At 44.1% G+C, this 13,547-nt stretch overlaps 1 protein-coding gene across 3 annotated transcripts in view; it reads left to right on the top strand.

Moving 5' to 3' along the window:
• ROCK1 (Rho associated coiled-coil containing protein kinase 1) overlaps positions 1-13,547 on the top strand; it is a 177,726-nt gene that overhangs the window by 140,717 nt on the left and 23,462 nt on the right. For 2 of the 3 annotated variants that reach the window (XM_074987345.1, XM_074987346.1), the window contains exons 28-31: positions 4,982-5,052; positions 7,092-7,180; positions 8,708-8,786; positions 8,875-9,136. In XM_074987345.1, the coding sequence (XP_074843446.1) occupies positions 4,982-5,052; positions 7,092-7,180; positions 8,708-8,786; positions 8,875-9,136 (501 nt within the window). Of the gene's footprint in view, positions 1-4,426; positions 4,476-4,981; positions 5,053-7,091; positions 7,181-8,707; positions 8,787-8,874; positions 9,137-13,547 lie in introns of those variants that run through there. The other variant, XR_012644448.1, reaches the window with a different exon arrangement.

Genomic DNA, 13,547 nt, shown 5'->3' on the forward strand with positions numbered 1-13,547 from the left:
GCTGTGATTCAGCTGATGAAAATGAAGAGAGCATCATGTTACTAACCATCCCTTTGCAAACCATGAACATGTAGTTCATGGCCTGCGGTTTGAGAACTGCTGTTGTGGATATTTATTTACTTTTTGTGGCACTGGAAGATAATAACCTGATCTCTGTTATGCTGGATCTGTATACAAGATCTGTTTTTGATACAGAATAACATTCAGTAATAATATACTATGCGGTAAAATGCCCATAGGTATTGTTATTTGGCTTATTTTTATATACTGTGGTATAATTTTAATATAAATATGCTTGTCATGTGACTTTAAAATGAGTACACCACAGCAAAATATATCTAAATACCAGTAAATAAGAGTAACACTTTTGTCATCAGTAGTATTTTAGATAATGGTAGGCATGCACGTGCGCGCGCGCGCACACACACACACACACACAGTTTTCCAGAGGGACACCTGTGACTTGTACTAAAGTAGACCCCTTCACACCCCACTTCCAACAGCGGTACTTTTACTCAAATAACTTTTTGGGTACTTTTCACGCTTCTGGTTCTAACTCTGTCTATGAACATGCATTTGTGATCAACAAAAGTGATCAACCACTGTCCTGGAACATAATCCAGAAATCTCTGTCTGGGGGGTAGTGGTGGACTCAGTTTATGATATTTTGTACCTCTTCCAAAACAAACTGAGCACATTTAACTGTGACTTCTAAGATCTGAGACTACATGAGACTCACAATCCAAACCTTTTTAAATGTCCGTGAATTGATGGCTTTGCAAATTGGTGCACCTACACTGGGGTTGCTTGATCATAAAACACTCAAATGTATCTCAGCAAAATACACTATGAAAATACAAAATATACTATGGAATTGAAAATAATAGTTCTTCAGTTGGTTAGTGTATTCATTTTAACAAATAAATCAAGAATGATTCTTGAAGGGCATTTTGCTGAAGGTATGAATCTAGAGCAGTATTCATATTGGACAGCACCATAGAAAGAAGAAAGCGCTTCTTGGCTTTGGAACATTGAGCCTGGGAAGAAAGGCAAAGCAATGTTAATTTTCTTAAGTTGAGGGTAGCTTGCTTTAACTCATTCCCTTTCAGCTAGTCTTTCAGCAACACCATCTTACCCTTGTGTCAAAAAATGTGACTACCATATCCTACCTAATTTGGTAAGGAAGGACTGAAGAGGTATGTTTGCATCAAGATGGTTTATTTCTGTTCAGATTGGCATAAACTATTCTGTTATTCATTGCCATGTACCTGTAAAGCATTCTTAAAATGAAGGTAGATTCAGCACAATCACGAGATGTTTATTCCACATTGGCCCAGATATACCATATTTTCTGAATTACTTCTTCAGGGTAACCCCAGATATTTCACAAATGTTTTGGAATGACTAGGTCTGCATTTACAGTTATGTTGGTTAAGTTACCTGGCAAATCAGTTAAATTAAAACATGACAACAAACGGAAGTTTAAACAAATCCATGTGATACAATCAGTGTCTGTAATTCAGAGGGAATGAATACTCCTTCAAGAGTCCATTAGATACCAAAGAATATTGAGCCTTCTAGAAAAGCAGGATATTGAGAAGCACATATCTTCAGTTCCAAGGTGCTTCTTATAGCTTGAAAACCATTCTCTGTACAAATGTACTTTGCACACTGCAACAGATCTGTCAGTGGGTGCACAGAAAAGAGCAACCAATTCAATGTTCAGTCAGTGCGACATTGTAAATGTCCCATTCTTTCTCTAGTTCTTGCTTTGACACAGGACTCAAACAACTTGCTGAACCAGAGGAACTCTGTAGCGTGCTCATCATTGTCCTTTAGGGCCGAACCTCAGATGTCAAGCTTCTTCAAAACAATTGGAAATAGCAGCTTTTTCTGGGGAATTTGAGAAGTTTGAAAGAGCCTTAACTATCTCAGGCACTTTGTCTTTTTTTGTTTTTTTTTGGGAACCACTTCATGAGAGCCGTTCCGCTATTTTGCAGCTTAGGATTGAGTCTCTACAATTTTTTCACATTTTCTGAAATTATGCCAATTTTCATTCTGCTAATTTTTGCATAATTGAGAACACCGCAGGAACAATATATGTCAAAACTGAAGAAACTTGTTAAGTGGGACTTCTGAAGACAGGAAGGAAAATGTATTCCTTGCTAGGAAGTTCTTGAATGTTGAGTCAGAGTAGTTTATTTTGCCTCTTTAATATATGTGTATACATTTGATGTGAGAAGCAGAGAAAAGGGCACTTCCTTGGCTTTTACATACACATTCCTGATAGCAAAAGAGTAATACTAGGATGCAGTTTGCCATTCTGAATTCCAAAATTTTAATGACTCTGCATTTTTCAAAGTGGTTTAGGAAATATCTGTAGAGTAGGGGTGTCCAAATCTGTCCTGCAGGCCAAATCCATCCCTCCAAGCCATTGTATCCAGACTGTCCCACAGGGACCTCAGACACACAGCAGGAAGATGTTTAAAGTAGTGAGAGGCTGTTCCACCCACTCTGCTTTAAGCAGCTTTCTGCTCCATGTTGCTCTCTGCTCTGGGCCCCCAGGGGAGGAGGAGGTGTTGCATACTGCCCCCTCCCCCCCCCAGCAAAAATCTGTTGGCTTCTATTGGCTGGCTTCTGCTTTCTGTCCAATAGGAGCTCAGATATTTTGTTGGGTTGGCAGGAGCAGCACATGAGTTCCCTGTTTCTGTTGGTGCCTGGAGCAGAGACACATGGGGAGCAGGTTTGACCAGTCTCTGGGGCTGCATCAGGCAAGGAGCCTGCTTCAGAGGGCTGTTGGCCAGGAGCCACCTAGCTAAGCACCTCCTGGTCAGATCCTGCCTCTGGAACCCCACCTCCTCCCACACTCCAACTGCCTACCCCGTGTCATCACCCAAACCCATTCCCCTCCACCCCAGGTCACAACTTCTGCCTTCACCCAAACTCCCTTCCCTCTCAGACCCCCAACTCCCTTTTACATCCCAATCCTCTACCCCAAACTCCTTCTGCACCCACCTCCAGCCCAGACCCCACACATCCTCCATTGTAAAGTGCAGCCCTTGACCACCTACCAGTATTTTGGAATTCCCCCCCCCCCCCCCCCCCAAAATCAAAAATTGTTGCCTATCCCTGCTGTAGAATGTTGAGGAGAGAGTTGAAGAGATTTCCAATGATTGATAAACCCAGTTCAAAGTAAATAACGATTTTATTAAATAGGCATTAAGGCAAGGAATGTTACCATTTCACTGCAGAATAAGTTTTCCTTCTAGAAGATTAGGATGACAAATCCCTTCCTAATTTTTGTCAACAAAATATATGAATTTTGTCTGGGAAAATATTGGGTATATTTTTAGAGCAGTGCATTAATTTTTCATGACTAAATCTGAAGAACTGCTTTTTGGAATTATCCCTATAGTGATGGTATTTATTGGAGAAACGTACAGGCTACATGAGAGGCTTTTCCTGGGAAAACTGGGCTTTTGTTGGGGAAGAACCACAGAGCGTGTACATACAAAATGCACTTTGTCAACATTTTGTCGGCAAAACCCAGCACATCCGTCAGCAGCATTATCTCTCTCCCTGTTCAGGTATAATGCCTCTCTTGATGGTGTTCTGTCGACAAAACAGCTGTTTAGACACTCAGGGGCCCTTTTGTCAACACACATGACTTCCGGTTCACTGGGCAGCCCTGTTTGCAGAGCTTTGTCAGCCATTCTGTCAAGAGAGGGCCTGGCAGTCTGGCTGCTCTCTGTTGAGCAGAGCGGATTGCTCTTTCGATCCGCTTTTATGCATAGATGCAATCTGTCAACAGAAGTTCTGCCGGGAAATCTCTTCTGACAGTGACTTCTTTCAACAGAGGTTACTTGTGTAGACGTAGCCCAGACAGAAAGTTGTAGTTAATTTGTTTAGTTCATGTTCTTGGAGTATTGAAATACTCCTGTTAGTCTTACTTTCATCAAATTCATCATAATGGGTGAATGATTAATGTACACATTTGTTACTGTTCTCTGGCAACTTTTTTTTTTTAAATAAACTACTATTGTGGTATTTGTTTTCCTTTTATAAAACTATACTTAGGTAATTATAATAGAGTTTGTGATTTGTCGTCTGTCATTGTCATTTAAATTCAGTTGAATGCAAGACAGCATTTCACGACTATTCAGTTTTATACATATTTTTAAAATTGCATTCCAAACTGTAGAAATAAATTCAGAATATCAACTAGCTAACATTTTCTAGAGTGATAGCCAAAATGAGGCAATAAATATTAAGTCTTGAGGCAGGAAATCTCATAATTTTACCATTTTATCCAAATAATGGTTTATTTAGTAACTTTGTTGTAGGAAAATATATTATCAAAATACTCATCATAAAATTGTCCTTTGAAAAACAAATAAAATACCTGTTTCTTATTCTCTATATCTAGTTGATTCTTCCTGCATTCCTTATTTATTTATCTTCTGTTCTTATCTTCTGTGAGTAATGGGACACTTGCATACTTTTGCTTGCTTTCTTGTGCGCTCTTTGTGTTTTGTAAATCGTGGCTCTGGTTTGTTTCACTTGCAGCATCTGTCTGCTAAATATTTTCATACAGCCACTCTGAATGTTAAATCGAATTTATTTTGAAACTTTTAATTATTTGCCATTCAAGCTGCAACATACTTTTCAAACCAAAGCATCCTATCTGGCTAGTTGTGTTTTTTTTTTTTTTTTGTTTTTTTTTTTAAAGTATTAGATATTAGCCTAGAAGACAGCTTGATACCTTTTCTGCAATAGCTGTGTGGACATAAAATGTTAGTTTGTGGCAAAGCATGAAATACAAATGCTTATATCCCTGTTTTATTTAGGTATTCTTTTAATTCTTGCTTTGCTGATCTATTGGGTAATTGCCTATTGCCGCATGAAGTCAAATGCGTTTTGTTATAGTATTGTTATAATATAATACGTTAAAAGGCTTCAATTTGTATGTTTTTTAAACCAGAGTCAAGAATTGAGGGTTGGCTTTCAGTACCAAACAAAGGAAATATAAAACGATATGGCTGGAAAAAGCAGGTATGAAAACATTCCCCCTTGTTCCCACCCTGCCATCTCTGAATAGAAAACAAACAAGCAGTCATGTAGCACTTCAAAGACTAACAAAATCAGTTATTAGGTGATGAGCTTTAGTGGGATCTGGAAGTTCTGATGAAAGTAAACTTGCTCATCACCTAACAAATGATTTTGTTAGTCTTTAAAGTGCTACATGACTGCTTTTTTGTTTTGCTAGAATACAGATTAACATAGCTACCTCTCTGTGATTATCTCTGAATAGAATTCTTTAAGCATACATCAATATTAATACAGTAAATTCTTTGATGTCTGACATCCATGGGACCAGGAGGTTGCCTGATGATCAAATATTCTGGATAATAGAGAGTAGCTCATGCTGGGTGGGAGAGCACAGGAGCCCACTGGCTGCACTCACACAAAGGGACACAGGGCAGCGCTGAGCGGGCTGCCCTCCTCCCACCCCAGTGCTGCTGCTTCTCTGCTCAGCAGTCACCCAAGCACTCCAAGCTGAGGGAACACTGCTGCCAAGTTTATTTAAGACTTACACAGGGACCATCCTCTATTAAGTTGCCAACTTTCAGTAGGGGATTCTTCTACAAAACTGTGCTAGATCCTGTACACAAAAATCCTGTTTCTTTTCTGAGTGAGTGTGCCAGTAGTTCAACTGGATCAATGGAAATCTCTTGGACAGTGAAGGGCAGACTAGACTAGTGAGTGAGACACCTTTGTGGCCCTCATTCATCTCAGGACACAGCAAGATTGTTTTAACCAAAACAGTCTCCAAGGGCAGGCTAGTGAGTGGGCTGCAAGAATGGCCCTCCTTCATTTCAGTGGGCTGCAAAATTGATGTAACCAAGACAGTCCCCCGGGATAGGGTAGTTTTGATAACTGCTTGCATAGCTACAATTTGCAGGGTGTCCCTACTGAACTGTAGCAGTGCTTTGACTGGATGCAGAGGGAAGGAATAGCTTTCACAATGTTGTGTCCAGTTAGCAACATCTTACTTCACATGCCCTTGCTTTAAGTGCCTATCACTTCTGTAATGCCAGTAGGGGAGAAAAAACAGCAGAACCTTCCTTCGAACCCGTACTCAATCTCAAGAAATACCCTAATATTGTCAAAGGTCATATGGATTTTACAGCCTGGTGGCCATAATTGGGTGAGAGTCAGTGGCCTGGTATCTTGATCTTGAAGTTATATGGAAGATTCCAGGTTAGTGTGTATGTGTCTTTCATCAATTTGGTAATAACACCAAATGGGCGCTGTTGCTGACATTACCCAAAGTCATGCTTCTTACTCTGTTGGTGGAGTCAGAGACAAGGAACGTTTTGTTCACCTTTTGGCTCCATCAGTAGGGAGTGTTTCAGATACTGCCAGTCTTGGAGCATTCACTGCTAGTGCTTCAGCCCAAGGTTACTGGAAGGAGCTCAACTGTGGAGCTGTGGCGGCTAATTGAACTCTGAAGTAATTTATCCCTTGGATTCAAGGATGTGTAGTACGGCAGCCACTGACAAATTTCATGGCTACATGCTGTGTCAGTGATTGAGGAAAGATCCACTCCTTGCAACTTTGTAGTGAGAAAATGGCCCTCTGGAAGTGTGGCTCTCCATCTGGCAGGGAACGACAAATTGACAGTTATTGAAATAACTAGGGCTTTTTGTGGAGAAGCCCCCTTCTGAAAGATGTGAAATCCTTGCCAGTAACAGTTCTTCAAGTCAAGTCTCTGCATATTTATGCTACTTCCTATTTTCCCCACTTCTTTAGTTCCTCAGAAACTTCCTGGAGTTACTAGTAGTCTGTAGAATTAAATGTGGATGTAACAGACATAGCTGAGAGCATCTTACTCCTTTCTATTGCCTCACCTTCAAAATGTTTCAAGGAAGGAGTGCCTTGGAGTATCCAGGGGTCACTAATTCTAGAAGTTTCAACCAATCCAGTCAAGCTACTAGCACATCTCTGAATAGTGAGGTAGTTCAGAGGTTCGTTGTGAAAAACTAGTTATTGGTACATAAAAATAACCTTTTCCCCTTTCCTTTTTACAGTATGTTGTGGTAAGCAGTAAAAAGATTTTGTTCTATAATGATGAAAAGGACAAGGACCAGTCCAATCCATCCATGGTACTAGATATTGAGTAAGTGATGCTCCTGTTAATTTGTGATTTTAAAAAAAAAAAAGGGGGTAGAAAAACAAATCTGAAGACTCAGAATCAAGATGCAGTAAACAACCTTGAGGCTGCTTTGGCCTTTTGAAGATGAATGTTTATCTGTCCTGCTTCAGGATATGCTGAAGTATTTTATTTCTAGTCTCTTAACATGTAGACATTCAGTGACAATTTCTGGTGCTCAAGAGGTTAATACACGGGCCATGAGCCAAATTCAGATGGTCAGATACTTTTGAATGGGCCTTGAAATCTTTTTATTTACTTATTGTTGTTTGTACTGTTTTCTCTGGAGTCTCCAGCCTTAACTATACTTTGATCAAGAAATGTGGATCTTGACAAAAAAAATTGACTCTGTCCAGTGTCTTGTTTTGATAATATATAAAGGAAACATTAACTACATAATAATGTGACAAAAATTGGATTAGCCATTTGTCTGTAGTAAGGCTAGTGTAGAGCCGTATCATCCCTTAAAGTGCACAGGAACACACACATGCTGCCCTGCATGTTTGTATGATGGCAGTATTCTATTTTTTCTGTGACCAGTCAGGTCTGTAGGGAAGGAGAATGAGAAGCCATGGCCCTGACTCCCTGACCCTGCCTGATCTTTTTAAGTTGACTTGTGCTCCCTGAGCTGCACTGAGGGACCAGTTCTTATGTCCATTAAATAGAAGAAGTGCAATTGTGCAGGGCCCTTGTCAGGGACACAACGGTGAGGGAAAAGCTTCTTTGTTCTAGAGCCATGGGCCCATCATCACCTGCTCTTCTTTATATATCTGAGCAAGGATCAGGTTTGATGTAGCTCAGAGTTTCTCAACCTTTTCAGGTTGTCACCTTCTTATTTGACATAAAAACTTTTTACAACCACCTTACATTTAATATAAAAGCGCAAAAATGTATCGGAGACAACACATCTGTGAATTGTTTTGTGTGTACTGAAATGTTGACAGGGTGCAGAGACATGGGGAGGAAGGGGAGTGAGGTCGTCTTTGTTTTCAATTGCAATAAAATTTACTGTGTCTCATAACTGTCCTGATGGTCTACATGACCATCCGGGCATTCACAGCCAACCACTTTGAGAAACAGTGGTCTAGCCCAGTATCAAAGTGCTTTGTACTTCAGATAGTCTTAATCCAAGATTATCAAAATGCAAACACTAGTGAATTAGGCCTCATGGTCTTACTTGGAGATTCTTAAAATTCCCTCCTGTTTTCACAAATAAATATACAGTACTAGATAATGCATACTTAATATAATTATTCTCTTCCTGTATTACATGTTTTGGTGTTCCTTGTACAGGAAGGATCAAACTATTATAAACACATTGTTAAATCCATGCTACAGCCTTGATATCAATGGGATAACTTGCATTAATAAAGACTCTTCCCATGAAGTTAGAGTGATAAAATTGTGCCACCAATCTATATCTAGAGTAGTTTAATAAAGATATTTCATGTATTCTCTGTTATGACTTTCCAAATTTTGCTTCTGTAATTTCAGTAAACTATTTCATGTCCGACCGGTAACCCAAGGAGATGTATATAGAGCAGAAACTGAGGAAATCCCTAAAATATTCCAGGTAACAGGAACCTAAATAATTTTTAAAAATCTATACAATTTGTCTATTATAAAAGATTTTCCAATATGTCTTTTTTAATTTTGCTCAGATTCTGTATGCCAATGAAGGTGAATGCAGGAAAGATTTAGAAGCAGACCCAGCACAAACAATGGAGAAAACAAATTTTTTAAATCACAAAGGTCATGAATTTATTCCTACGTTATACCACTTTCCAGCCAACTGTGAGGCCTGTGCCAAACCACTCTGGCATGTCTTTAAGCCACCCCCTGCCTTGGAATGTCGAAAGTGCCATGTTAAGTGCCATAAAGATCACATAGATAAAAAGGAGGAGTTAATTGCTCCATGCAAAGGTAAGGAGCTGTATCTGTTCTGTTTTTGTAACTTGAACCAATTATTTGTACATTTCTAGCCAGATATTTCAAATTGCTTGACAAAAACTAAATAATTTATTAATGGTAGGTTGCGTAAAATCTTCACGGGTAAGGATCAAGTTAAAATGATGAACACCTAGCACATTGCCATTAAGGAAGCTAATGGTTCCTGCTTCCACTTGCTGCAGGAGGTCAGAGCATGATTATAGGGTACTATATGCAGGGTAAGGCGCCTCCACTGCCATGTGGATCTTTCCATCATTCTCCGTATCTTCATAGAGGGACACATTGGGGATGTAGAGGATACTGTAGCCTTATGGCTAGAACAGCTGACTTCCATAATATTGATTCTTCTTCGAGTGTCCCCGTGGGTGCTCCACAATAGGTGTCGGGCTTGCCCGGCGCTGCAGATCAGAAATCTTCCAGCAGTTTCTCCTGGATCATGCATGCGCCGGCGTGCGCCGCCCCCCCTGCGCTCCCCCGGCCGCGTGCGCGATCCGGTCCCTGCCAGTTCCTTCTCAGCCGCCATTGGCTGCAGACGGAATCTACTCAGGCTAAGGCCAGAGTCAGATTAAATAGTGTTTTTTTTCTACATGTCATTTGTTGTTTTTGGTTATTAAAAAAAAAAAGAGAGAGAAAGCAAAGACAAAGAGAATATCAGCAAAAAAAGAAGAAAAAGAAAAAGAAAAAGAGAGGAGCGGAGAAGAGAAGAGCGGATGTGAAGGCCATTTAGGCCGCCCGCTGCCCCGCAGGCCGGTGATCACTATTTGGGGTGGAAAGGCACGGATTAAGTGCTAAGTACCCTATTAACAGTAAAGGACTCACCGCAATGACCTCTTCAGGTTTTAAAAAGTGTGAGTCATGCCGCGAAGCTATGCCGGCCTCTGTGGGGCATAGCGAGTGCATCCGATGCCTGGGGGAATCACAGGCTACCCAGAAGTGTTCTCACTGTGCTAAGCTCACAGCCAGGGCCAGGAAGGACAGAGTGATGAGGCGTAAAATGCCCTTGTTGATAAGGCTCTCCAGCCAGACTTGCCGGAGGAGCCTCACCCAGAAGGGCCCTCTGGGTTGCATAAGAGGAGGGCAGTTTTCTCTGACCCCCTCGGTGCAGAAACGGAGGGATCCTTGCCAGCGTTTGCAGCGAGCAGGACGGGCGGAGCACACAGCCGCCAGCCGCATACTCAGGCAAGCGGCAGCGCAGCAGCGCACGTGGCAGAGGCTGAGCCTCCAGTTATATAACAGCCGGCACGCGTGGCGCCTAGAGCGTGGCAGCTAGAGCAAGGCAAACGCCGGACCCAGTGGCACCGCCACAGGTGGCACCAGCCCCCGTGGCACCAACGGTGCAGGGGCGCCAGGCACGGAGCCTGCAGGCACCGGAGGAGGATACCCGTGCGGCACCGCAGCTGACGGTGCCGAGCGTGGCGCTGACAGCGGGGCCGAGATCCCTGGCACGGAAGGGGGTGGTGCCGGCCCCGCAGGGGAGGAGGAAGGCAAAATCAAAAGCCCGGCACCACAGTCCATCTCCGGACAGGGCTGCGCTGCTGTTAGCACCAAGCTCTCCCCCTGTGATACACACGCCGCACCGAAGGCCTGTGTCTCCACCGGCCCATCCGGAACCTCCTTCTCTGTTCCTCCAACCAATGTCACCATGGCTTGGGCCACCTTCACCCTTTCTGCGATTGGATCCCCTAGAGTACTATCACAAGCCAGTTTCACCTCTGTCTGTGTCGTCGCGGAGGTCTCGCTCTCCCAGACATCGGGGGTACACACCCCGTGAGTGGTCCAGGTCTCCATCCCTAGACCCTTGCCCATGCTGCCATGGTCGTCCTTATCATGCTGGACACAGACACCACAGGCCTACACCCAGGGGCAGGTCCCCCCTGGCCGCTCAATACCCCCGTGGGCACTCCCGATCGGGGACGGAAACACAGTTGTCTCAAGGGGAGTTAACTTGAGAACCCGAAGACTTTCCTTCACAATCCTCCAGCGAGCAAGTGTATCATCGACCGCAGGAGCCCGAGGGTTCAAGGGAGGTTTACCCTAGTGGTTCCTCCTCATCCTCCCCAGATGAGGCCATGGCCCCCGGGGATGTCTCTCCCACGGATGACCTTAAACAGTTTCAGGAGCTGTTTAAAAGGGTGGCTTTCACGCAAGGCATTCAAACGGCAGAGGTGCAGGAGAAATATCACAAACTCCTGGAAAATTTCAGACCCCCGGCTTCATCCAAAATTGCTATTCCGCTGGACGAAGCCATTCTGGAGTCAGCCATTACTATATGGCAGACTCCGGCCTCTGTTCCGCCTATGAACAAGAGAGCAGATAAGAAGTACTTCGTCCTGGCAAAGGGCATAGAGTTCCTCTTCAGTCACCCACAATCAAATTCTTTGGTGGTCGAGTCGTCCCAGCAGAGGTCAAAGGCTTCTCAGTACAAATCGGGGGGATCGGACAAAGATGCTAAGAAGCTAGAGCTGTTTGGCAGGAAGGTATACTCCTCTTCTACCCTGCTATTGAGAGTGGCAAATTATGGGCACACCTAGCAAACCATAATTTTGATAATTACTCCAGGCTTACTCCCCTCATGGATTCACTTCTGGAAGACAGAAAGCCGGTGTTAAAGGTGATTATTCAAGAGGGCTACGCAGCATTGCGGACGGGAGTCCAGATTGCCCCGGACACGGCAGCACGTTCTACGGCTACAGCAGTGGTCATGCGTAGAGAATTCTGGCCCCAGACGTTGGGTATCCCGAGGGACCTACAGGCGAAGATCATGGACCTTCCCTTTGATACATAAAAGCTGTTTGCAGACTCAACCGACTCGGTCCCTCACTCCAGTACGGACTCGAGTGCTACACTTAGAACCTTGGGCATTTATACTCCCCCATACAGGAGGGAAAAATTTTATCCTCAGCAAAGACGCTATGCTTACAACCACAGCGTGCTCAATATCAATGGGGCTATGGCCAAGGGCGCTATCAACAGCAGCAACGGTACAGAACTCCTACGCGACGTTCTCAACAAAGCCGTACGCCCTCGGGTCAGGCCCAAAGGCAACAAGTTTGACAGGTATGTCGGGGGCTGCACTATCAATACCCTCCGTCAATGCCACTCTCATCTCATGTTCCGTCATCGCCTCAGACCGTTTCACTCCCAATGGCAAAAGATCACCACAGACAAATGGGTGCTGGAGATCATAGCCACGGGTTACGCGATCCCTTTCCAGTCGCTTCCACCGGCGAAGCTTCCCACCAGGCCTCACCTCAGGGACGCTGCCACGAGGCGAGGCTCAAGCCGAAGGTGAATCACCTTATGTTCAGAGGGGAGGTGGAAAGAGTGCCGGAATAATTCCAGGGAAAGATTTTTATTCATGCTACTTCCTACCAGAGAAGAAAACAGGAGACTGGAGGCCCATCTTAGATCTTCGGGGCCTCAACCGTTACTTGCGCAAACAACGTTTTCGGATGATCACAGTTGCCTTGATACTCACGGCACTGGACAATGGAGACTGGGTTGCAGCACTCGACTTACAAGATGTGTACTTTCATATAACAATCCACCTGGTACACAGACGCTTCCTCTGCTTCACGGTCGGCCAGGAGTGCTTCCAGCACAGGGTTCTTCCGTTCGGCCTCTCCTCGGCCCCCAGAGTCTTTACCAAAACCCTGGCAGTGGTGTCAGCCTACCTGCACAGACAGGGGGTGTTTATTTTTCTCATATCTGGGCATCTGCCTGCTAAAAGGGGCCTTGAAGGCAGAGCTCTCACGCATGATACGCGTCACAGCGGACACATTTTTCTTCGCTGGGCCTAGTCATCAACCTTGCAAAGTCAAAGTCCGAACCCACACAACATATAGAGTTCATAGGGGCACGCATAAAATCTATCACAGCAAGGGTGTACCTACCCGACGCCCGCTTCCGCACCATCAGTTCGCTGGTGCAAGTCATCACATACAGGCCCATGGTGCCGGTCTTAACGCGCTTACAGCTGCTGGGCCACATGGCGGCAGCGATGTTTGTGGTACAGAATGCCAGGTTGCACATGTGAAGCCTGCAGCATTGGCTGGCGAGCGTTTACAAACCGGCATCCCACACTGTCCACAGGGTGGTGTCGCCCACAACAGAGGTGCGCAGATCCCTGGTGTGGTGGGAAAACCCCAAGAATCTGCTAGTGGGGGGTTCCCTTTCACCAACCACAAATTTTATTTTTCTTACTACCGCCGCCTCCCACATAGGGTGGTGAGTGCACATCGGCGACAAGGTAACGCAAGGGCTGTGGTCCCCTGTGGAACAGACACTGCACATAACCATGCTGGAGCTCAGAGCAGTGTTCAACGCCTGTAAACATTTTCAAGATTACCTGCATGGCAAAGTAGTCGGGATTCAATACTGACAA

Source organism: Carettochelys insculpta, chromosome 2 (assembly GCF_033958435.1).
Source record: "Carettochelys insculpta isolate YL-2023 chromosome 2, ASM3395843v1, whole genome shotgun sequence".
Lineage (NCBI taxonomy): Eukaryota > Metazoa > Chordata > Testudines > Carettochelyidae > Carettochelys > Carettochelys insculpta.